The sequence below is a fragment of the Plutella xylostella genome, chromosome Z (genome assembly GCF_932276165.1).
Source record: "Plutella xylostella chromosome Z, ilPluXylo3.1, whole genome shotgun sequence".
NCBI classification, from domain to species: Eukaryota; Metazoa; Arthropoda; class Insecta; order Lepidoptera; family Plutellidae; genus Plutella; species Plutella xylostella.
Window position 1 is genome coordinate 15519545 of NC_064012.1, and position 25370 is coordinate 15544914.

General features: G+C 34.9%; 2 protein-coding genes across 2 annotated transcripts in view; one reads left to right on the plus strand and one right to left on the minus strand.

The window, feature by feature from the left end:
• Positions 1-3989: 3989 nt before the first annotated feature.
• LOC125491169 (phytanoyl-CoA dioxygenase domain-containing protein 1) overlaps positions 3990-25370 on the plus strand; it is a 51841-nt gene continuing 30460 nt past the window's right edge. The window contains exon 1 of the mRNA XM_048632440.1: positions 3990-4128. Coding sequence (XP_048488397.1) covers positions 4105-4128 — 24 coding nt within the window. The 5' untranslated portion in view covers positions 3990-4104. The remainder of the gene's footprint in view (positions 4129-25370) is intronic.
• On the minus strand, positions 22841-25101 carry LOC125491170. The gene is made up of 3 exons (XM_048632442.1): positions 23483-25101; positions 23321-23391; positions 22841-23230 (listed from the first exon to the last, which is right to left on the minus strand). The coding sequence occupies exons 2-3, from the start codon at positions 23330-23332 to the stop codon at positions 22841-22843; spliced, it is 402 nt and encodes a 133-aa protein (XP_048488399.1). The 5' UTR covers positions 23333-23391; positions 23483-25101.

Here is a 25370-nt window from a genome sequence, read left to right on the forward strand (position 1 = left end):
TTGCTGAAAATATCGCATCACCGCTGGAGTTACTCCGACTAACATAATTATGTGCTGGTGTTGCCAGGAGCGAGAAATCTACCGAAATGTGGCAAATTATGAATTAGTCTATGACTATCCTGTATGACTATATTGTATTGAGAACTTATTTCTTACATTTAACCCGTGTAGTAGGACACTATGATCGAAATATCATGATTGCTGTTGGTGGGCTGATGATGATGATTAATATGTAAATATGTAATGTACATCTCTTGAATATGATCCTTATAACTTATCATTGAAGATACCCTGTAGTACGTAGGTTTTGAAATAATTACTCTCACAATAGGGAATATGCGTAATTTTTTTTTATACTTTTATTGGATAGTTTTACATCACTTTATTATAGTAAAAAAAAAATCAACGCCAAAATAAGTAATTTAAGGTATTTTAAAGAAAGTTAAAAAATTACAACCATCACGACCACTTTGAAATTCCCGTCAGGATGGCGGGCTGTCGTGACGTCATAATCGTTTAATTTCACGGCTCAGAATAATGAGTCCCGTCAGTCGGCATAGATTTTTTACCTAATCAAGTAATCACAGAGTACTTTTGTATTTTCAACAAACCAATGTTGTCATGGTAACAAACGAAAAAGGAAGTGTATAAAGTGTGATCAGTGGCTGTTTTGTAATGGTAATAAAGTGTGACCAGTGGCTGTTTTGTAATGGGAGCTCGTAAATAGCTGCTAGTAGCTCTTTTGAAATGGGAGCGCGCAAACCAGAGGACCTTTGTACACAATATTACGCTATTATGGCAATATGAATATAAAGTAATATTTGTATTGTATGTAAGTACACACGGCAACGTAAAATGGTTGGCAGGGCACACTAACGTAGTGTATGTGTGCACACTAACATTGTCTATGTGTGCATAAACGCAGAAATCGGTTTACACACCAGTAACAAACCACACACACACACACACACAACAGCACAAACGAGTTTGCGCGTAGGCAAACGCCCGTATACCAGCTGTGAGCCTGTGACATAAAAATATCAACCGGTAGTGTTAGTGAAATAGTTATAAAATTGATGTGAAGCAAAATTTCACTGCATGTGTCTATACACTTTGTAGCTCATTGGTAGAATGTTAGACTAATGAAACATAGGCCGTGGGTTCGAGTCCACAGATGGTTATTTTTTATTTTTATTTTATTTAATTCAAATTTTGCTATTTGAAACTGACAAATGACTACAAGCTGCATAGCTGTCGACTATTTCTCTTCGCCAAAAATATATGATTCGTTCTTCATTTGAGTATTAAAACCATTCTACCCTCATACAATATGAATAAACGAAATTTGTTTTTAGTTTTAGTGACAATTCACCTCTGCGTCTGCAAAGTGATTCACTTTGTGATTTGTCAATTTAATTAATAACTCTTCGCAGTCACTATGGAAAGTCACTTAACCATGTTCAAAAAGGCGGAGATAATCGTATTTATATGAACAAAACATTACAATGAGTAAAATCGCAAGACGTTTAACGGTAAGTAACATAGAATTGCAAATATTTTATTTCACTGATAGAATATTTGTATAAGCTAAGTATTTGTTTTTTTTGTTTGCAGAGGAGAACTGTTCAATTATGGGTTCACCGATACGCAGATTCGGGACATGTAGACAGTAGTCGTCTATACGGATGCATCACCACGCCATCGAGAAATCGTAGCTGCACATAGCGCTGATCCGTTCTGCAGCACCCGTTCTACGGCCACAACACATAATCTATCCCTACAAACCGTACGGGTTCACTTGCGTGCTGCTGGGTTGCGGTGTCGGAGGCCGGCGAAGAAAATTGCTCAAACCGATCAGAATCGTCGAAACAGAGTGCGTTTTGCGACTGACTATTTTAAACTTTGATTGGTGCAACAATGTGGTGATATTTAGTGATGAAAAGTCCTTTAAGTCAGACAAGGATGGACGTAAGATATTATGGCGAAAAAGTGGTAAAAATTATAGTTATTGAGGTTAGCTCAGTAATTTTTATTTTTCCATTTGTATAAGATTTTAGTTATTTTGTTAAATACTTATCATTATTTACAATTATGGGTAAGCCAATGTGTTAATGATGTTATTGTTACTGAGGTTAGAATAAGTTACTTCTCTTATTTCTAGCTAATTAACATGTTGATTCATATAACTAATGACTTGCCTATTTACTTTAGTTTACTTTACTGTTTTAACAGCCAGTTCATCCTTTTCTGATGTTAATTATGATTTAAAACTGCTAATTGAAAATTTTCCTTATTAATATAAACTACAACTATGTTTTAAAACGAAAAACAACAAAAACGTAACATCCTTAATGTTTATGTTACGGCAAGAATAAATTTGGTAATTTTAACACTTAATAACTTGTTTCATTTACTTTCTGTGTTGCTTTTATTCGTTTATACTACAATACTATTATTTACCATCTTAAAAAATAAATTAAATCTATAAAAAAAACAAAAAAGGAATTTTGTAAGTTCAGTGGGATTTGAACCACCATTCCGATTAATTTAAGTCTTGTATCATACTAACTCAGCCATTCAATCAATGCCATGCAAAATTTTGCTTCATATCATAAAAACAAATGAATGAATGAATCATTGTCACTGGCACAACTACATGCTTACAATATCCGTGTGTGGGTTGCCCAGAACTAAGTAATTACCACGACGTCGCCGACACACACATACACTACCTACGTTAGTGTGCCCTGCCAACCATTTAACGTTGCCGTGTGTACTTACTGTAACTTTGGTTCTCAGTAAGAGAGACTAGGGTTAGTGGGTCATTCTATTCTATTATCTGTGGGGGTGTAAGAACCTGCACCTGGCTCTCTTGAATGGAACCATTGTGCATATCTCAAAGGTCTAAACCCCCTTATCTAAACTATCGAATAAGAGTATAAAAATATATGCATATTCCCTAATATTTGGGCACACGGCTCTCGACTTTTCAATAGTCTTTGCTGTCCTTTTCCGCAGCTGGCCACAGTTTACTCGTTCATACTGCGTAATAAATTTAATGTGTCCAGTTCTTCTGATTACGACAATTCTTCCATAACTTAATTTAGAAAAAAATAACAACTTTTGAAATATACTAACGACTGCCATTATAACCTAAAAGTAGAAAGAGCAACTTGTGTCATGTTCATGTCATAATACTTACAATACAAATTTAATTTTATTGTGTTGCAATATGGAGCATATTTCAGTGGCTCGTTGACTAGCGAATGGCTGTTTACGCCTCATTACAATAGAACAACTAGTGGCAGCCCATACACTACCAACAAAAAATATAAAAAGTCCTAAACTTTGCAAACAAACAAGCATATCAAACAAGAAGTGGAGAGGTTATAGGAGGCTAGGATCTACTCGTATTGGAAGAATTTTTATGTGATCCATCGTATCTGATCACAACGAGCATCACAAATACTCGGTGACATTAACATTTCTTTGTTTACACTTGACATTTATTTAACTATACGCAAACGCAAAGAAGTTATTATTCTGAGATTGATATATAAAGAATTATGACGTCACATCCGCCCTAAGAAAATGGGTGACGTTTCTCGGAAGTTAGAATTTACCGAAGTTTTTTTGTACTTTTCAACTTCATTTACTTGCTCAAAAATAAATTATAATCAAAAATAATGATGGATTCTTAGTTATGAAACAACAAAGTTTATTATAAATAATATTTGACCTTTATTTGAACCACTTGCATATTCCCTATTGCTGCACTAGAATTACTACAACATTCTATACTAGACTTTTTTAGACTACAATCTACATCATTATATTTAAACGTAGCAAAAAAGAAGAAGTATCAGCAGCATAAACATAAAATAACTATCTACGTATTTCTAAACAAAAAATACCGATACGACTTAAACTATGATTAACCGCGCTACCCGTTTAAAGATAAACATAATGAATAACTATTCCGAATTTGTCATGGCAACCCCGCGATGCGCGGGAGTTGCTACGTTGTTCAGTCGAGCTTTAGCCGTCAGTGAGTGCGGACGTGCGTAGATCCAGTTCTCAGTTCAGTGCAACAACGAAGCCACCATGCACGACACCATACGTAATCAGGTGAGCTTTTTCTAGCTAAAGCCTACAGGATATATATTTTTCCAATCAGGGGAAAAAGATGGAGGGAATAGTTATTTATAAACGGGCTGTTATCATAATGCTTTAAAGCTGATGCGTCATACTTACATAAATTTATTTACAAATGTGTTTGGTATTTAGGTGTATCGCCAAATTCTTAATGTAGTCACTTTATTGAGTCATGAATATGAAATTTACATGATGCACACTGTGGGTACCTTGTTAGTTATAAATTATGATTTTTCGCTGCCTTTTTAACATTTAATATTTTGATAATTATTGTGCTTAAGTACCTTGATTCACTTTAATAAATAAATAAAATCCTTAATTTGTTAATTCTACCTAGGTACATATTATACCTACAAGTTACAAATAAAATATATTATTATTGTATCGACTAATCTTATTAATAAAATTAATATATCTATAGAAGAACTAAAAATGAGAAATTAATTTCACGTACACTTTAACTATCTTGTACGTAAAAGCTTTGATAAAACTTTAATAAGTTTTTTAAATCATTTTTGTCTAGGGACGAATCAAAGGCCAGTTGAAAATTGAAATTTTCTTTCAGGGATTGCATTTTACAGTTTTCGTATTTATTAATACTGTAAGTACCTTTAGAAATAATTAATTAAAATAAAGTTGGTAGGTACATACATATTTACAGATTTCATTGATAAGGTTTAATACTTAGTAACTAGTTTTATTAAATGTATTTCCATAATGAAAGTGGCTAAGTTCATCAATCATGACGTCTACTTGTGATTTCAGATAGTAAAGAAAATTATTTGGATAATTATTTATACAGAACGAATGCTTATGTTAAATATTAAATCAGTGTAAGAACATTAATAGTGGTCGTCACGATAATACATCTACCTACACACACACGCACTCACGCCTTGTACTAATGTACTCCCTTGCGGGGTAGGCAGAGGTGCATTGCTGCACCCACTTTTCGCCAGAGTGTTACATCTACCTATTACTCACTATGTAACAAACGTTTATGGGAAGAATCCATTGACATTGTTTTATTCGATTCTTATCCCCTGACAATACCCTTTCGGACACCACCGTGCCACCGACTAGTTATATTATTATAATAATAAATGTATAACAGAACTTCATAGCACATATCTGGTGGACAGGCAGCCTTATCTAGGTAGAACACAGTTTATGAATTATGACTAAGAACCAATTACTACTATAACATAACGGGCTGATGATGATGATATAAAGTTATAAGTTTATCATGATCGGTTCAACTTATATATGTTGGTATAATTATGTATAAGTAGTATAGAAGTACTTAGGTATTGTGTGATAAGTATGTATCAATGTAGTTATGTATGTTTTGCTGTTGCGAATTTTCAGTTATAACTTTGTAATATAATTTTTTCTTCAGCGAGTTTTAACTAACATAGGTATAAACGAATGCTTATCTGAAGATAGCTGGGCTACTCCAACTTTACGAACATTGCCATGTCATCGTTATCTCCTTTCCGAAACTGTAAATATTTTTATGAGTGCACTACACTCGCGAGCAATGAAAACGTTCCACTTACATATGTCAATACCATTATGCGTCCAATTTTTCAAACATTTCATTTAGAATTACAAATATAAATACCTAGATCAAAATACCTATTTACGGTTTTGGTTATTAATATTCTAATGCTCTGTTGAATGTACTTTAATATTGCAGACGGGGAGAGCGGCGTCATTAATATAGTCTTTTACATTTAGGAGTAATATGTTGCTAATTGTCACTGGAACTTATTCATTGCTCGTGATTGTATACAGACCACGAACAGGCAAACGCAGCGTGGGACGCCCTCCTGTCCGCTGGACTGACGACCTTAGGCGGGTGGCCGGTAGTGGTTGGATGAGGAAGGCCGAGGACCGAGTGTAGTGGCGCTCCTTGGGAGAGGCCTATGTCCAGCAGTGGATGATTATTGGCTGATGATGATTATGATTGTATAACCTAATTGTAAATTCAGTTACAGTTACTAGCTCGATATTGTCGTTATCTGGTCCATTATTGTAATATTTAGTCCATTAGTGATCATTGCTGGCGTAACTTTGTACCTTGATAATGATATCTCGGTACTTTGGTTATCTTTTTTATATTTTGTTGTAAACTCGAATCCCCTATTAAGGGTATCAGAAATACCTACTCAAAGTTGGTACCCTAGAGTGTTTATGTTTAATTATGAGAAAGTAGGTAATGTTTTTATTTACTTAAGTAATTCTTTTATTGTTGCGGTAAATATTATTGAAGGTATTTATTTAATAAAAGAAGGCAATAATAATAGTTTTAGGTTTTTTTTCAATTCGTTCAGTAGATTTTGAATGCATTACAAACATTAACTAGATACATTATTTCAGTTAGTCATGCCATAATTATTTACTTACTTCTTTTATAAAAGCGCTCCATTGGTTTAAATAACCTTCAGTTTCATGACTCATGACCCTAGATTGTATATCATTACATTCATTACAAACCATCAAACAAAGAGTAACATTCATAAAATCGTTAAACTTTAGTTCGGAATGTAGATACCGATATAGGTACATAATCTTGCATTTATACATGTGTTTTCATTTAACTTAATAGCTTGATGAATTGTTGACAGAATATGCCGCTATACGTAATATCTAATTGAGCCATTGACTTATTATATTACTTTGACTAGAGATAATTATAAATTATTAATAATGAGTAAATACTGCTAAATATGATGATACTCAGCTGTGCACAATCCTGTGTTTTATTACAATAAAGTATAGGTACAATATCAAACAGTATAGAATTAAAATGATTATGATATAATCATATATAATCTAGGCACGTTGCTGGACAGAACTACTTTGACAGTGGCCATCAGCCTGAGACTAGGGCTTCAAACCAATGAGCCACATCGCTGCCGCTGTGGGGAACATGCTGACCGCCGCGGTCACCACGGCTTATCGTGCGGCCGCAGTGCCGGGCGTATAGCGCGCCATGCCGCACTCAACGACACCATCCGCCGGGCCCTTGCCAGTGCAAACGTTCCCGCTACCTTAGAGCCAAGCGGGATCATGCGGGACGACGGCAAGAGACCCGACGGCATGAGTCTAGTGCCATGGAAGAGGGGCCGGCTGCTGGTGTGGGACGCAACATGCGTGGACACACTAGCACCGTCCCATCTTCCATCTACCTCCACAGAGGCTGGCGCTGCGGCCGGGCGGGCGGAGATGATGAAAGGCCGCAAATATGCATCCCTAGGAGAGGGGTACATGTTTGTGCCTTTCGGAGTCGAAACCCTAGGGCCGTGGGGACCGGAGGCACGTCAGCTTTTTAAAGACATCAGCAGCAGACTAATAGAAGTCTCAAGGGACCCTAGGGCTGGCTCTTACCTCGCACAAAGGCTAAGCATCGCTATACAACGGGGTAACGCGGCCAGCGTCTTGGGTACCCTACCCGACAGTGGCAGCGATCTGGCCAGCATTTTCTTTTTAGTTTAATTTTAATTTTATATTAGTTAGTTTTAGTTAGGCATTAATAATTATACTTTAATCCTGAGTATCTAAATAAAAGAAGTAATCTCTCGAGAGTAAAAAAAAAAAAAAAAAAAATCATATATAAGTACAAAAATTGCTGAAAAAATTAAGTCGATTCAAGAATCTCAATTTAAGGTCAGTAACTACCAACCTAGTTTGAAAAACATCATGAATACTAAATAGGCGAATATAGTATATTTTCTTTATTTCTTTTAAGTATACAAAGATAAACATGTAAGTAGGTAAGTATACTATTTACAATCATGTAAAAATAATTGATAAACAAGTACAAGTCAATATTTATTCATATGCTATTCACATTATTCGTAAGTAATTAATTCATAATAACATTAACGTTCTTACTTTTACAACATCAAGCTACTCTTTCAGCATTTTAATTATTTATCTCAAACAAAAACCTTGACAAATTAAATTACACAGCGTGATAACTCGGCAACTTAGTTCAACCTTGAGTCCTTAATTGCATAAATAACATAAAATTCAAGCTGAAAAGATGTCCATTTTTCTTTCTCAAAGGGAGTTGTGCCTTGCCGTTTTAGCCGCGGCCGTGTAAGCCTCGGGCCATCCCACTCGCACTGATGTGGGTAATTAGCCACACCGCCCGGGGCAAACCGAGGGGGTGGCCAGGGAAAATAATTCTGCTTTTGAGGTTTTTATTTTTAACATAACTTACCGCCCGCGGGGCTATTCTCAACCAGCCGTCTTTAAAGTAGCCTGGCGTGTCAGAGGCATCATAATACACTCACGAGAAATGAAAAAGTTCCAGTGACATATGGGAAGTCAGTGGCAGGTGGAACTTTTTAATTGCTCGTGATGTTGAACTGAATTCCAGCACTCTATTTGAAAGGCAAGAAGGGTGGTTTCCGAGGTATGGAGATCTGTTCTATTTAGTGCGAATTGTAGAGAATTAAAAAAATATATGTAGGTATGTGGGGAAAGGACTATAAAATTTGATTTAAGTACAATATAAAAACAAGGGCCGTTAAAGCCCCTAAGACTAAGTATTAAAACCTTGTCTGTCTGATTGGATAGTTAGCCTTAAGGATATACAACTTAAGTTTTTGGGTCATAACTTTTGAAGATTAACACATAATCAATACATCCGTAAAGTAGTTGCATACATACTACATACACCCAGATACACACGGATGTATGAGTGTACACTGCACTAGCCCACATTTATAATTAACAATCAGTAGCAGTAATTTTAATTATTATTACAAATGGCGTTGAAACGCCCAGCCGGGGCGCGGGAGAAAATACAATAATAATAATAATATTGTGTGTGGCGTATCGTTACATTTTTAATGAAAAATACAGCTATTTGTACCTGGCAACCTAGGCAGATATATGACCTTATTCCAGTCCCCATTATGTACGCTTTATTCGAGTTAAATCGAGGTAGGTATCAATCGTTTAACATAACAAGTTTAATTTCGAAGCTTATCTATCATGTTGCTTATACGCTGTCGGGGAGTATTGTTGTTTTGTTAGTATTATTGAACTAAAATAGAGTTATTATTAATCTAATATTGAAGTGTTATTTATGAAGCCTTTGATCTAAAAAAAAATACCAGCCAAGACCGCATTTCTCAATTAAACGATTTAGAATTTCGGTTCGAACTCAAAAGTTTAAAAGTAATTATGGTCGAATATCATGCATCCATTGGCGAGTCCCAAGTTTGAATGCGTCATCGACTCTGCAATTTGTTAGTATTATTTAAATTTTAGTGCCGCTTAAATATAACTCTTGCTACTTAATTATTACGCCTCGAACTCCAGTCAGTACGTTGTTTGACGCAACTGCCACAGTACCAAGTCTAGATTCTAGATTCGTCGAGAATTTTTTAAGAGTGATGACTAAAGCTCAATAATATATTTGGGTGGATGATGAGTGAACTCCTAACACTGAATCATAGCTATTTGGATAACATTGAGCATTTTGAACGTTTCACTAGTATTTGTAAACATTGCAGCTCAAAATCTGATTCAACTGTTCTTTTTTGGCGTCATGAAAAATAATATCATTGATTATTATATACTAGCTGTTCCCGTGAGCTTCGTTTAACCTTAAAAAGTTTTCCCGTGGGGATTCGGGGATAAAATGTAGCCTATGTTCTTTCTCAGGGTCTAGACCATCTGTATACCAAATTTCATTCAAATCCGTTCAGTTCTTTTGGCGTGAAAGTTTATAATATTAGTTAGGATAGATAAGTATCTAGACCATTTGTGTTAAGAGTAATGAAATAACTCGACTTCATCTATCCTACTGCTACAGATGGTACAACTTTACTAATGTAATGTTGTCTACAACCATCTCATGTGTCTGTTTTGAGACATAACATAATTATGGTCACGACTGTAAAGTTGTAAACACTAACACACTACACCGTAAGTGTTCCAATTCCATCATTGTAAATAATTAATTGGTACACGCCAGGATTTGAACCCACGGCCTCTCGTTGACTCTCATATTAGAGGGCGAGGTCTTATCAGTCACGTTACCATTCTGGAGAAAAAACTACTACCTAATTTCTACAGGGTGTTGCAAAAAGGGTATACTAAGCCGAAACCTACATGTGCAGCATGGTATATCTAAGCCCGAAACTGAAATCATAATTTGAAAATTCGCGAAAAAAAAAATTCATTTTCCATAGAAACTTTGTTGGTCACGTGACTTTTTACTATGGAAAATATTTTTTTTTCGCGAATTTCCAAATTCTGACTTCAGTTTCGGGCTTAGATATACCATGCTGCACATGTAGGTGTCGGCTTAGTATACCAATTTTGCAACACCCTGTATAATAGCTCAGAAACATTATATTTCCTAAAAGTCTTTGAGTTATATTTTGTTCCCACGAAACAGCGGATCAGTCGAAATTAATTATTAAAATGTAATTAAAAAGTTTTGTTTTATTAACTTTGTTTGGCCTTTGGTTGCCATTTTCTGAATTAATTAATTTTCCCTCGAGTTTCAGTTGGTCAGTTGTACTTGTACTATATATTATGTAAAAAATATAGATATTATACAGGGTTTTGCAAAAGCGGTATACTTACTAAATATGCTTAAAAGGAGTTGCCAGTTTCTATAACTCTATTTATCTACCCCGATGACCCCTAACTGCCAGTTTCTATATCTCTATCTATCCATAACTGGTAGTTACTTTCATACGATTTTGACATAATCAAAAGTAACAATCTGTCAAAATCGTATGCAAATGCAAAACCAGTTATGGATAGATAGAGATATAGAAACTGGCAGTTAGGGGTCATCCTGTACAACTTTTGTTCTACAACAGAAGGTCCCTCAAACTGAGGCTTCATAATTTTGCTTTTTTATCATCAATATGAAAAATATCAGTAGTAAAAGCAGAAATATGGGTAGTTTGCTAGATATTCGTCAAAGCCAACATTTACCATTGAATATCTCGCAGCTTTTTTCAGCTTTTGAAGCAAGCTTTTACCGAGAAATCTGAATGAAATAGAGGTACTTACCTATACACGGGAGGTAAAAGTTTTTTATACGTCAACATCAAAACCGCAAACCGCATTGGCGCAATTTTTTTATCTGTTTATTTGCGTGCCGCTGTTTATATTCGCGCATAAACAGAGTTAAACATAAGTTTAATGAGAGCATGTATGGATTGTATGCTTGATAAGTATCTGATGATACGTACAATGCGGGGCATGAAACTTGACCCTTCTTAGTTGGCTTTGTACCCGCTCTGAGAGGGTTAGATTTCTTTGGCGACTTCACGCTAGCTGACGTTGGACATACGACTCCCATGTGTAAGCTTTTTCATGAAGTGATTCTTGGGTCATAAATAAACACAGTAAGATTTACATAAGATTTACATAAGGTATAACTAACAAAAGTTTTTAATATAGTATGTTCAAAGATCTCTTCTAACACCAAGTGCCAATGACGACGATGAGTATAGCTTTACACTATCTAATACATATTATGTGTTAGTTCACTAATGTTAAATAAATAAATATGTGGGGACATCTCACACACGGCCATCCGACCCCTAGGCAAAACCTGTGTTATGGGTATCGGACAGCTGATATATCTACACAAATACATAAATAAATAAATAAATATTAAATATAAATATCAAGACCCAAGACCCACGTACAAATATCTGTCTAAACAAATATGTGCCCTAGCCGGGAATCGAACCCGAACCTTCAGCTCAGTAGTCATGGTAAGCGTCAAATCTTAACTATCGGTCTTAGCCATTTCAACGAAGACCAAACAGAGGAAATATTCCGAAGTAGGTACTTATGTGATTCGTGTACTTAAAAGGATGTTTTGCTTGTTGAGCTAAGGGGTGTTAAGGTCCCATAATAACTTCAATATAAGCAGAACTTAAGGAATGCAACGATTACCATGTAGAGTTTATTTAGTAGAGTGAAAACCTAGGCTTCTGTTATAAAAGGTAAAATTTTCAATTTATCGGCTCAGCTGCAGCTCACGGTCAATTAGGTCGCCCTTTTCAGTTTTCAGTAAGTGAGTTACCGCTTGGTGACTGTGACCTGCCGGAATGATTGCATTTTGTCACCATTTTCACGGAAATTCGGTTAGGTATGTGAGGAGGCGCTTGTTAACTGAATTTAATTGGTTCAACCATTCAAAGTTATAATTAACGGTATATTTTTGTTATAATATATAGCTAGGTACCAATGCTTAAGACAAAAAAAAAACAATTTATTAATGAAACATATTGCTCCCGTAGTAAAATGGAGCATAACTGCATAACTCAGATTCCCAATCAGAGGTTTGGAAATTTTGTGATCCAATTTTAATATTGTTGATTTTTAAATGACTTTGTTTTGTACCTGTTCATTATAAAAGCTTCCCTGTAATTTTTCAGTTTTGCCTTAATGATTTTTTTCTACCTAAACATATTATTGTACCCTCTATATTCTAACCTTCATTTTCTATTTTCACAGTCAGAATAGAATTCCAGCAACACATAGCACAGAAATAATCAAAAATGCCGTCTATAGTCTATTCTTCACTTCCTTTGTCGTATAAAACAATACGAGAGCCGTGCTTGATTGCTGGTCAATACCAAACAATGAACCTTGTGGAGGCATTTTCACCTCGAAACAGCGAGAAATCAATTGTGCTGCAAACGAAGAAAAACCCACACGCCATACGGACAAATGAAAAATATTTCATCATTTTTTTCTATGCTGCATTGTCATATGATTTTTTTACATAAATATCTGGCCAAAAATGCTGAAAGCTTTTGAAGAAACCTTCATTCACTTCAGCTTTTGTATGCACAAAAGGGAAACGAAGGCTAATAAACTTATTTGTAGTTTGACACCCCAAGTAACATTTCATTCGAGCTTAGGTTGTAAGAAATGCCTTTAGGTTTTATAAGGGTTGTGAAAAGGTTAATGCTTTGCTATCTGGTCATATTGAGTACTTGAGAATGATTACTAAGTCCTAAAACTAATTGTTTATTAAAACAACCTTGTAGCTGCTGATAAGAGTTTATATTAACGTTATTTTAACATGTATTTCAGGAGTATATAGTTCTAGGATCTTATAGTTGTCGTAGACTCCTGATTTACTTCTAGAAAAGCTAGCATTAATGCTAAAGTGAGAGCTTAAGGTTAAATTTTTAACCTTGATACAACTATAAAGTTATGGAATATTTAAATTACTTATAAGTATTTTTTAAAACCTATCTTAAACCTTTAGGTTGATAAGAGTTGTCTAGGCAAACAAATTAGGACTACTTGGTGAAAAACAAAAGCATTAAGCACTGGCTATGAGCTAAAGGCATGATTTAAGTCCTACAAGAATATTTTAAAGCTTTAGAGGCATCCTCAAAATATGTTTAATGCTTTTTAGTAATTTCCTAACGGCCGCCATATTTTTTCACTGAAATAAAAAAAAAACTTACCAAAAAGCTACATTTTAATTAATAAGGGAAAATTCAGTAGCGTTTCCTATACTATTCCAAATATATGTTTTTTTATATAGACAGTACTTTTATTTCTAATATAAATTTACACCAAACATAAAATTTTATCTATTTTTTTTAATTAAAATATCTTCAAATTTATCATTTACAAAAGGCCCGTCACTTATACAGAACTATTATCCGAAAGTATCACAATAAAGTGCTAGTCGCACAAGGTTTTCATATTTCCTGACTTCAGCCTAACTACTTACTATATTTTGTATTAATACAACACTTACAAGTTAGCCATTTTGAGTCTTGGAAAGTGTCAGGTAATGGCGCCATTTATTATAATTATTATAAAATCTTACACAGAAACATTTTAAGACCCGAGAGTCCTGGGAAGGCATTACAAATATCCATCAAATATGTTTCAAGTTATAGAAGAGAGTAGTGAATTATTGGGAAGTCTATCCCACTCTGCGTTCGCTCCGCCGCCGCGCGCTTCGCGCGTCGTCGTCGCTCACTTGAGTGTGATAGCCTTCCCAATAATTCATTCCAGATTTTTGTAGATAACATAAAAAGTTGAGTTTTTAATTTTTTGTCGCACTTCTTCAATGACGATGTAAGTGGTAACACATTGTCATTTAATAAACATGAAATTCATTAAACAACCAAATTCACTACAGCTCAGTCAAATTAATGTCGATTCAAACAAAGTAAATCACCGACATGGAATACACTCGCGAGCAACCAAATCGACTCAAGCCTTCACGGCGCACATATACATTGATTTTCCTAAAACGATAAATGGTAAATATAAAAGTGATATGTCATTCGAAAGCTGAAGAATTAGGCTTTCAATTAAGATCAATACCATAAAAAAAAACTAAGCGCAGATTTAATGACGCATTTTAATTGCCCGTCAGTGTTAATTACCTCATTAGGAATCCACGCCTTGCGCTACCTGATCCCGCTATAAAACCTTTCCACATCCGGTGTACCTTATCAGTCGCTTGTTGCAAGTTGACCGGTACACATCTCGTTGCATTGTATTCCTTGTTTTCGCAAACCCATGGATACCACACCAGAAGAAGCTGCTCAAGTTGTTGCCTTGCTGCAACAAGGGTTAAGTCAGCGAGCAGTCGCTGCCCAGCTCCACTTGAGCCAGTCTGCTGTATCCCGAGTATACAGACGGTTCCAAGAGACTGGTGCCTTCAATCGAAGACCAAGAACGGGCCGCCACCGCTGCACTTCAGAGAGAGACGACCGCTTCATTGTCTCAACCTCGCTGCGCAATCGACACCTTACGGGCGTTGATGTGCAGCAAGAACTGAGACGTGTACGACAAGTGGCTGTCAGCGAGTGGACAGTGAGAAGACGCTTGAAGGAAGCCAACTTGACACCAAAAAGACCTGCATCAGGCCCCAAATTGACTGCAGGCCACCGACAAGCGCGTCTTCAGTTTGCTCGAGAGCATCTCGATTGGAGCATTGCGCAATGGCGGTCGGTCCTGTTTACTGATGAGTGCAGAGTGTGTCTGCATGGCAGTGACAGGAGAGGCCGGGTCTACCGGCGTCCGGGGGAACGATTTTCCCAATGTTGTTTCGCTGAAACAGTAGCATATGGCGGCGGTTCCTGCATGATGTGGGCTGGTATTTCTCTAGAGGGAAAAACCGCACTTGTTTTCGTGCCTGGAGGCGGCCGAGGAGGCGGGTTAACAGCTGATCGGTACATCACCGACATTCTACTCGGTCATGTTGTGCCCTATGCAGAATTTGTCGGTGAAGACTTCGTGCTAATGCACGACAATGCCCGCTGCCACACGGCACGAGTCAGTCGGCAGTTTCTGAGAGAGAAGGAATTGCGCACGATGGACTGGCCTGCGCTCAGTCCTGACCTGAATCCCATCGAACACTTATGGGACGAGCTCAAAAGAAGAGTTCGGGCCAGGAATCCAGTCCCTGCAAGCGTGGACGAGCTGAAGACAGCTTTATTAGAGGAGTGGGACGGCATTCCTCAGGAAACTGTCAAAAAGTTGATAAGGTCTATGAGAAACAGGCTGCAGGCTGTAATTAGGGCAAGAGGGGGCAATACAAAGTATTGATTTAAATAAATAAATTTTTATCTTAACATTTTTTGTTTAATTTGTATAATACGATACCCATACCCTTTTTTCCTAAATTCCCGTTTTTCCTACAATTGCGTTCAGACATCATTTATTTCAAAAATGATGAATGGATTTCAATAATAATGATATCAAATTAAAGCTGACATCTTAAGCTTTTAAATGACATATCATTTTTATTATTTCTATTCATAATTTTACTTGTATTAATGTATGTTTGCGCCGTCAAGGCTTGAGTCGATTTGGTTGCTCGCGAGTGTACTTTTACCCAATACTATCCGTTGCATTATTTGCGGACCATCTAACTGTGGAAAAACAAACTTAGTGATAGGCTTACTTTTACATCCAGATGGATTATACTTTAGTAACGTATACCTGTACTCAAAAACAATTTTCCAACCAAAATACATATTTCTAGAAAAGGTATTGAATCTAGTATCCGGTCTTTCCTATTTTAAATATCACGACAATGAGGAAGTTTTAAGTCCTATTAACGCCGCTCAAAATTCCATCATAATTTTTGATGATGTAGCATGCGAAAATCAAAATAATATTCGAGATTATTTTGCTATGGGAAGACATAAAAATATAGACTGTTTTTATTTAAACCAAACCTACACCAAAGTCCCAAAACAATTAATTCGTGACAATGCCAATCTTTTAATTTTATTTAAGCAAGATGACGTAAACCTCCGACATGTATATGATGAACATGTTAACACTGATATGACCTGGTCAAAGTTTCGTGAAATGTGTTCCAGAGTTTGGAAAAATGAATTTAGCTACTTAGTCATAAATAAAGACTGTCAGAAAAACAAAGGTTGCTATAGAATGAAATTTGATACATTTATAAACGTCGATGGTTGAAATGAATATATAAAGCTTCTCAACAATATACTCAGCACTTTTCCATTTGCTTTTCGACTAGAAAGTTGTACTGTTTGCGAAAATGAACGATGAAAAAAATATAAAACAGCAAATAATCAAATCTGCTGAGGCTGTTAAAAAGAAAGTTCAACAAATGAAAAACAACAAATTAGATTCTGAAATAGCACTGCAATCTATTTTCAAACCAGTAACTGACCCATTAAAGCAGCTAGCCAGAAAAAACTCTAGTGCTAGAGAATATGATGGTGGTTATCAAGATAGTGAGGAAGAAGACAATACCATACCAGATATTACTCTTTCAAGGAAAAGAAAATTATCGGTACCCACTAAAGTATCAGGCGATACACTGCAAAATTCATTAAGTGATATAAATTTTGAACAATCTGTCAGTGATTCAGAGTTTGAACAAAACTCAAAGAATAACACGAGTGATTTATTTTTTGAAACTTGCGATGGTGTTTCGACTCCGACTCCTAAGGAAATATCATCATGGTCTTTGTCATCAGAAGTGTTTAAAGATATTCCATACGGAATCAGGATAGAAAATGGAAAACCAATGATCGGAACAGAGCGCGTTACTATAACCGATAATGAATTTATAGTAGCTGGACATTCATTTAATAGAACAAGAGGGCTATCTGAATTACTCTATCAAAGAAAACCTGATTTAGGAGTAGTCACTGAAGATGACAAACAAATTTACAAGTCCATGTTATTGCTCACGAATGCACATAAAAGAAAATATGATTTAAATCAACCAATTAACAGCAATAGGGGTTTTAAGTATTTAGAAATTATAAAACCATTGTTAAGTTCACCTTCAGACAAATCTAACAGCAGCACCGCGAAAGGGAAGGGATTGCCATTATTTAAAGAAGTTGGTAAAAGTGTTGATTACATTTTTTGGAATGATCCAAATGACTTAGTGAAAACATTAAAATTGTTAATAGCTTCCAGAGATGCTGGTAACACTGGATTAGATGATGAAATATTATCAGTTATGAAAGAATTAAGAACATGTGTAGACATTAAGTAAATAAATACTTGTGCAAATTAATTTAAGTTTTATTATAACTATAACCTCCACCTCAGTTACATGATGAACATCGATAAGTTTGGTCACCACGTTCATAAAAGAATGCGTGTTCTAGACTCGTTAGAATTTACACCATTAACTAAAACACTTAGTCAAAACGAAGTAGGTGATTACGATTTAAAACAAAGAAGATTAAAAGGATTGAAATTGCCAATTGAGGGTGATGAAGCTGTTAGTAAAGAGTACCTCGACCAAAGCTACAACCTTTATTGCAAAAAAGAAGACTTTCTTGCAGAACTCACAAGTATAAAAGCTGAATTAAGTCTTCTTCAGGAACAGTTGCATCGCAAGTGCTCTAAAGTAGACGTGAGTAATATGATCAAAGATCATATAGTAGATTTGAGAGATCATCTCACCATCCAACATGAGTAAAAAAGGTGTGGTTAATGAAATTCATAAAGCTGCCAGACGAAATTTCCCACGTCGGTCAGTTATCCTAAAAGGAATAGATGATTTATGGCAAGCAGATTTGATTGATGTAAAAAAATACTACAAATACAACAATGGTTTTAAATTCATATTGGTTGTTATTGACGCCTTTTCTAAGTATACATGGGTAGTAGCATTGAAGAGTAAAACAAAGCGTGAGGTGGTTTTAGCTTTTGATAGAGTTTTAAAGGAAGGACGAACTCCTGCAAATTTGCAAACTGATATGGGTTTGGAGTTTTACAATGACATATTTCGACAGCTTATGCAAAAGAGAGGAATTAATCATTATTCCACATACTCTTCAAAAAAAGCATCAATAGTGGAAAGAGTTATAAGAACTTTAAAAGGCAAGATGTTTAAACATTTCAGTTTTGTTGGAAAATATAAATGGATAGGAAGTCCAATAAATGATATAGTATATAATTATAATCATACTATTCATACCACTACAAAGTATAAACCATCTGAGATAAATAAGTTGAATGAATCAATCATAGCTAAGAATATAAAAAATCGTCATAAGGCTATATCATTAAAAAAAAATAAGTATTATATAGGTGACGTTGTCCGTATAAGCAAGTATAAAGGAGAGTTTCAAAAAGGCTATACACCGAACTGGTCCACTGAATTGTTTACGGTTATGAAAGTAATAAAATCTCAACCTACTACATATTACGTACGAGATCAACATGGAATTCCGATAAAAGGTTGTTTTTATGAATACGAACTTCAAAAAACTAAGTATCCTAATATTTATTTAGTTGAAAAGGTAATTAAAACGTCTGGAAATAAGGTTTGTGTTAAATGGCTTGGTCTAAGCTCAAAAGAAAACAGTTGGATCGATAAAAGCAATGTTATTAAAGATTGAAGTACATATATTATACTGTTTTGTTCCATTTATTTTCATTAGTCACCCAGTAATGAAAGGGAAAGGACTCCTTAACTCATTGATAAATAATTTGCCAGTAGAGTTACACTTACCAGGCTATCAATACTGTGGTCCAGGTACACGCTTACAAGAACGTTTAAGAAGAGGCGATAAAGGCATTAATCGTTTGGACAACGCATGCATGCAACACGATATAGCTTACGCAAACTATTCTAATTTACAAGATCGACATAAAGCAGATTTGGAGTTAAAAAATATGGCAAAACAAAGATTGAAATCAAAAGACGTTAGTACAGGAGAAAAAGTCGCATCTTGGTTGGTAAATAAAATTATGAAAGCTAAACTTAGAACTGGCGCTGGGGTTCAATCATTTAAATCATCTGTTAACAAATTAAAATCAGTGCTTAGGAAAATAAAACCAAAAAATAACAAACATGCCATAGAGTTAGCATATTTGGCTGCAAAAAAAATATTTCACAAAAATAACCGTGTGAAATTACCTAGAATTATTCCCATTCCTAAAACAGGAGGGATACTTCCTTTAATTCCAATTTTTGCGGGACTATCGGCATTGGGATCATTAGCCGGTGGTGTAGGCGGCATAGCTAAAGCTGTAAATGATTATAAGTCAGCGCAAAAAAATCTGGCGGAATCTGAACGTCACAATAAGACGATGGAATCAATCGCATTGGGGAAAGGTTTATACATAAAACCGTACAAAAAGGGTAAAGGACTATGTGTAAAATCGTCAAAAAACTAGTTTCGCGGCTACCCAGACGTGCTCTAAGTAATATTGATATATTAAGTCACACTCGCGATATACCTTATTTCCGTGGAGTTTATATGAGAGATACTCTGCCAAGTAAGCCTAAGAAAATTGAGTGTGCTATTGTAAATTTAGATCTTTCAGTCAATGATGGAACTCACTGGGTAGCCTATGTCAAAGTTAATAATTATACGAACTATTTTGATAGTTATGGTTTAAAACCGCCTAAAGAAATATTAACTTATTTAACAAAAAAAAATAATGTATTCTACAATTATCAAAATTGTCAAGGAAGTAATCTTTATAATTGTGGTCACTTATGCATTAAATTTCTGAAAAAAATCTGGAAACCGTTTATAACAAGCGATTGATTATATTATTTCTCATTATCACAATGTCGTTCACACTATCAATTACTGGTTGTAAATCCGCTTTGTCTACAAATTATTCGCCGGCTTTGCAACTTGGTGGTGAATATGAATGCGGACTAGTATTTTTTTCAACATTCAATTCGATACCTAACGTCGGTAAAAACAACAATAAATTTTATTATGGTGATAATGAAATGGTAGAAATCCCTGAAGGATCTTACGAACTGCTAGATATTTACGATTTCTTAAAATCACATTTAACTGATTGCACATTTAAGTTAATGTGCAACAATAATACTTTAAGTACAAATATATTTTGTTCGAAAGACATTCATTTTGAAAAAGCTGGTTCAATTGCGAGGACATTGGGTTTTAGAAATGAAATACTTAAAGCCAATATATTACATGACTCCGTCTTTCCAGTAAGCATTCTTTCTACAACCATCGTTCGCATCGAATGTGACATTGTGAGCGGATCGTATATTAACGGAAAACCCAGTCACATTATATACGAATTTGCTCCTAGTGTACCACCAGGATACCGAATAATAGAAATTCCAAAAAATTTAATATATTTTCCGGTAAATCAAGACACTGTTAGTGAAATTAACATAAGAATTTTAGACGCAAAAAACAACTTGATTAATTTACGACAAGAAGAATTACAACTCTATTTGCATTTAAGAAAAAAATGATCGATTTCATCAATAAAAGGTTTGAACCGCTATATAACATACGCAGTACATTACGCGCAGACCATCAGCCACCACCTATAAAAAGGAAAAAGCTTACAAAGGAAAACAAACAATTTCTGAAATCCATCAAACTCTTAAAATGAATATTTTAAATATAACAGATCCGATCACCCATGACAACAGTATTGAAAGCTATGAAGTTCATTCGTATAAACCATACATAAACAGTTTTAACCTTAATGATGAGATTCGCATTCCTATTAATCAACAAGACCTGTACGTTTTGCCGACAGCGAGTACACTATACATAGAAGGGTCTATCACAGTGTCTCGTCCTGTTGGTGATAAAAGAGAGAAAGTAAGCAGTGTTGAACTTATTAACAATGCTATACTGTTTCTTTTTCAAGATATTCGATATGAACTCAACGGTGTTGAGATAGATAGAATAAAAAACGCAGGAATAACAACTACTATAAAATCTTTGTTGTCAATGAATGAAAATGAATCTAAAATGTCACGGTTGTGGGGGTGGGAAATTGAGGGCTCTAAAATTACTTCAGGATCTTTTTCCGTGTCTATACCATTAAATAAAATTTTTGGCTTCGCTGAGGATTACAAAAAAATTATTATGAATTGTAAGCATGAGTTGGTACTTCTGCGTAGTAACACGAACCTTAACGCAATAAAATTAAGTACTAATGAAGTATTAGACGATATAACCATAAATAAATTAGTGTGGAGAATGCCACATATAAAAGTATCAGATCGCGAGAGGATTCACTTATTGAGATATTTAGAGAAAGACAAAGCTATTAATATAGCATTTAGAAATTGGGATCTTTATGAATATCCTCTATTACCAAGAAGTACCAAACATACGTGGTCAATAAAAACTACATCTCAAATGGAAAAACCGCGGTTCGTTATTATAGGCTTACAAACAAATCGAAAAAGCAATGCTAAGTCGGATATGTCCCAATTCGATCATTGTCATTTACGCGATGTTAAAGTGTTCTTAAATTCTACCTATTTTCCATATGAAAATCTTGATATAAAATTTGGAGAAGACCGATATCTATTAATATACGAGCAGTACGTGAAATTTCAACAGTCATATTTTGGACATCAGTTAGGGCCGTTGTTAAGTTTAAAACAGTTTAAAGAAAAGGCACCCTTGTTCGTGGTTGACTGTTGTCGTCAAAACGAAACATTAAAAACCGGACCGGTGGATGTACGTGTTGAGATAGAGAGTGATGTAGAAATACCCGATCAAACAACAGCTTATTGTCTTATTTTAAATGATTGTATAATCGAGTATAAACCACTGTCTAATATTGTAAAAAAACTAATATGAGTACTGATTTATTATTATTGGATTTGCAAGGATTTCGTGACTATAAAAATAGATTTATTATCAAAGAATTAGCATATGCTACAAAAGAATATACTCAGGTCTATTTAGTAAAGCCTCCTTATCCATTTTCAAAATTAACTAATGATGAAAAGAAACAAGTAAAATGGTTGGAGAGAAATAGGGGAATTTACTGGCGACAAGGGTACATAGATTATAATGAATTTAGCAGGTTAATAAAACCAGTTTTAGACAAAGCAAATGTATTTGTTAAAGGTGCTGAGAAATGTAAGTGGTTAAGAGAGTTGTCACCTGATTGTAAAGTTCTAGATATCGGAGAAAGGGGGTGCCCTAACCTAAAATCATTATTTGATAGTTATCAAGGTAATGGCAAAATTTGTTGTTTTAACCATCAAAAATATTGTGCTTTAAAAACAGTTATTTGTTTAAGGAAATGGTATTATAATGATAATTAATATTATTTTTAAAGAAAATAAAATCCAGATTTTTATTAAAGTTTTTTATTCATTTTAATATACCTACATCTATACAAAAATATAGTTTACATACTAAACTAAACTTAAAATTACTTAAGAGCTACACATAGTCTTTGTTATTTTTTTCACGAGGTTTTCCGTCATGTCTATTATTTCATCTACCGGATGCGTCACAACGTACTGTGCTTTTAGCACCACACACTCACTGTCACTAGTGCTGCTGTTCAGATCCACAACCTCAATTCTCACGAGCCGATGTCCTGGTCGCGGTGATTTGCTCATCACGTAAGAGGTTGTGGAGTCATCCTCCGCCCGCCGTTTTCTGGACTGTCTGGTCGCAACACTTTTCTTTTTGGTGATGGTTCTCTCTGGGCTTGGTGGCCGCACCTCTTCAACATCGCTGTCGAACCAGACTTGTCCGCACTGCAGCTGGTCGAATGAATGCGGCGTACCTAACCCGTATGGACTAGATTCATTCAGGATCTGGAAAGAAAGAAAAATATTAAATAATTTGTCCACCATAACTCTCGAGCACTCTACATTCAAATATGCGAGAAGAAATAAATAACTTACCGATTGTGACATTTTGTAGAGTTTTGTTTGAGAATGGTCCGAGTCTTAACAGTGAGGTGCTCGTGCGCACGCTGGTGGTAGAATGAAAGAAACATAATCAATATGCAACATCGATAATTTGAAAACATAATGTTTATAACATGCTATCTTTTTCACACTTACACAAACGTTTGCGTTGCACTTTACGCAGTAGCCACGTGTTGTGAAAACATAATGAATATGCAACATCGACAATTTGAAAACACCATGTTTTATAACATACTATCTTTTTCACACTTGCAAAAATGTTTGCGTTGCAGTTTTCCAGTAGAATACCTTCGATTTTATTACAAAGAGTGCCGGCAGTATAGACAAGTATAGACTTGTTTTTGCTGACGCAGACACGGGGCGTGTGAGCTACATTAGTGAGCTACACGTGTTTGGTTGTTTTCCATCAAACTATTTGATAGTGAATAATATACCTACCTATGTATAGCATTTTTATGAATTTAGAATAGGTCTAAAAAAAAACAAATAAATATTCTGCTTTGATTTTATTATTAAAAAACATTTTAATTGATTACATTCTTATATCTACTTACACTCATATAATCATAATTACATTTAGGGTACTTAACTATACTATATTAAAACTATGTATTTATATTTAATATCAAAGTAATCAACAGATCACAAAATATGTTTACTACCCCAGGCTATTGTACTAATTTTATCGCTACGTATCAATCTTTTGTCATCGTTGTGAGATAGAGCTACTTTATTAATGCTTTTCGTAATTAATTCATGGCGGATCGATCTAAACAAAATATTTTTCTTGCGGATGACATTATTTTTATGAAGGACGGATTTATAGTCTGAATCAGTCAGATCTCGAACTATACATGCTTTGACACCTTTAGCCTTTTTTATAACCATATCTTGAGTTTTTACACAGTACAGTTTGGATCTTAGACCCACGAACTCTGTTATTATCCTCCCACCCATTTCATCCTTAAACAGACCTGGTACTTTTTTGTTAATGCAAGGTAGGTCGTATTCGTTCTGAATGCTGTAATTACTCGTGTCAAAATATTTTAGGAAATGAGTTTTCAAATCGTGGTAAAAATCATCTGATTTTATGGAATAAATAAAACTATCAGTGTCCGTGTAGCACATTTTAACACTATCTTGATAATATGGTTTTACAATATCGTAATGAAAGTGGTACATGTGCGCTTTAGATAGCTCAAGAACTGAGAATCCAATATATATCGGTTTATCCATAACGATTCGTTTAGGTTTCATCTGAACAGCTACTAAGTTCTCACTAAAAACAGAGATACTGTGGAAATTTGGGCTTGCAATTAGTTTATCAACACTCAATGACTTTTTGGTTTTGTTGGTCGTATCACTCCATTGCTTCACCAAGTGAACTTTAACCCTGGATTCGATGTTTTCTAATGTTTTTCCGAACACTGAATTATTTAAAAGTTTAAAGAAATCCTGTTCAAACACTGATTTAGCTTCTTGACGAAGTTTTGTGTTAAGGTCGATATATGTTTTAAGATAAGATCTTTGTTTAAACGTAATCACGCGATGAATTTTTTGCAAAATTAAGCCATGCTGTAAGCATGTTTTTAAATGCCTATAGTGAATAACGTAATTGTATTTATCATACAGATTTGGAATTAACTTTTTATTTCTTCCTCCGGGTGGGGTGCATTTTTCAGGACAAAATGGTAAATCATCGTGTTCACTATGTAAGTTCCGCGGATACACCAAATCTACTTCAAGTATATAACCATGATCAGACTCGTCCTCTACTGATAAAATATCAAGTTGGTCAATTTCATATTGCTTGAGGAATCTAAAATTAGACTCAGGGAGATGTTGACACATACTATAACCATATAAATTATTGCAATCTAAATAGACTATGTATGAATCTTCTTTTGAGGGATCATAATCAGTCATAGATTTGTTGTTTGCTTTCGCATGACGATGGGAGCACATAACTACTCCTCCTCTAATTCCACTTTGAATCATACGGATCATGGATAAATCATTTAAA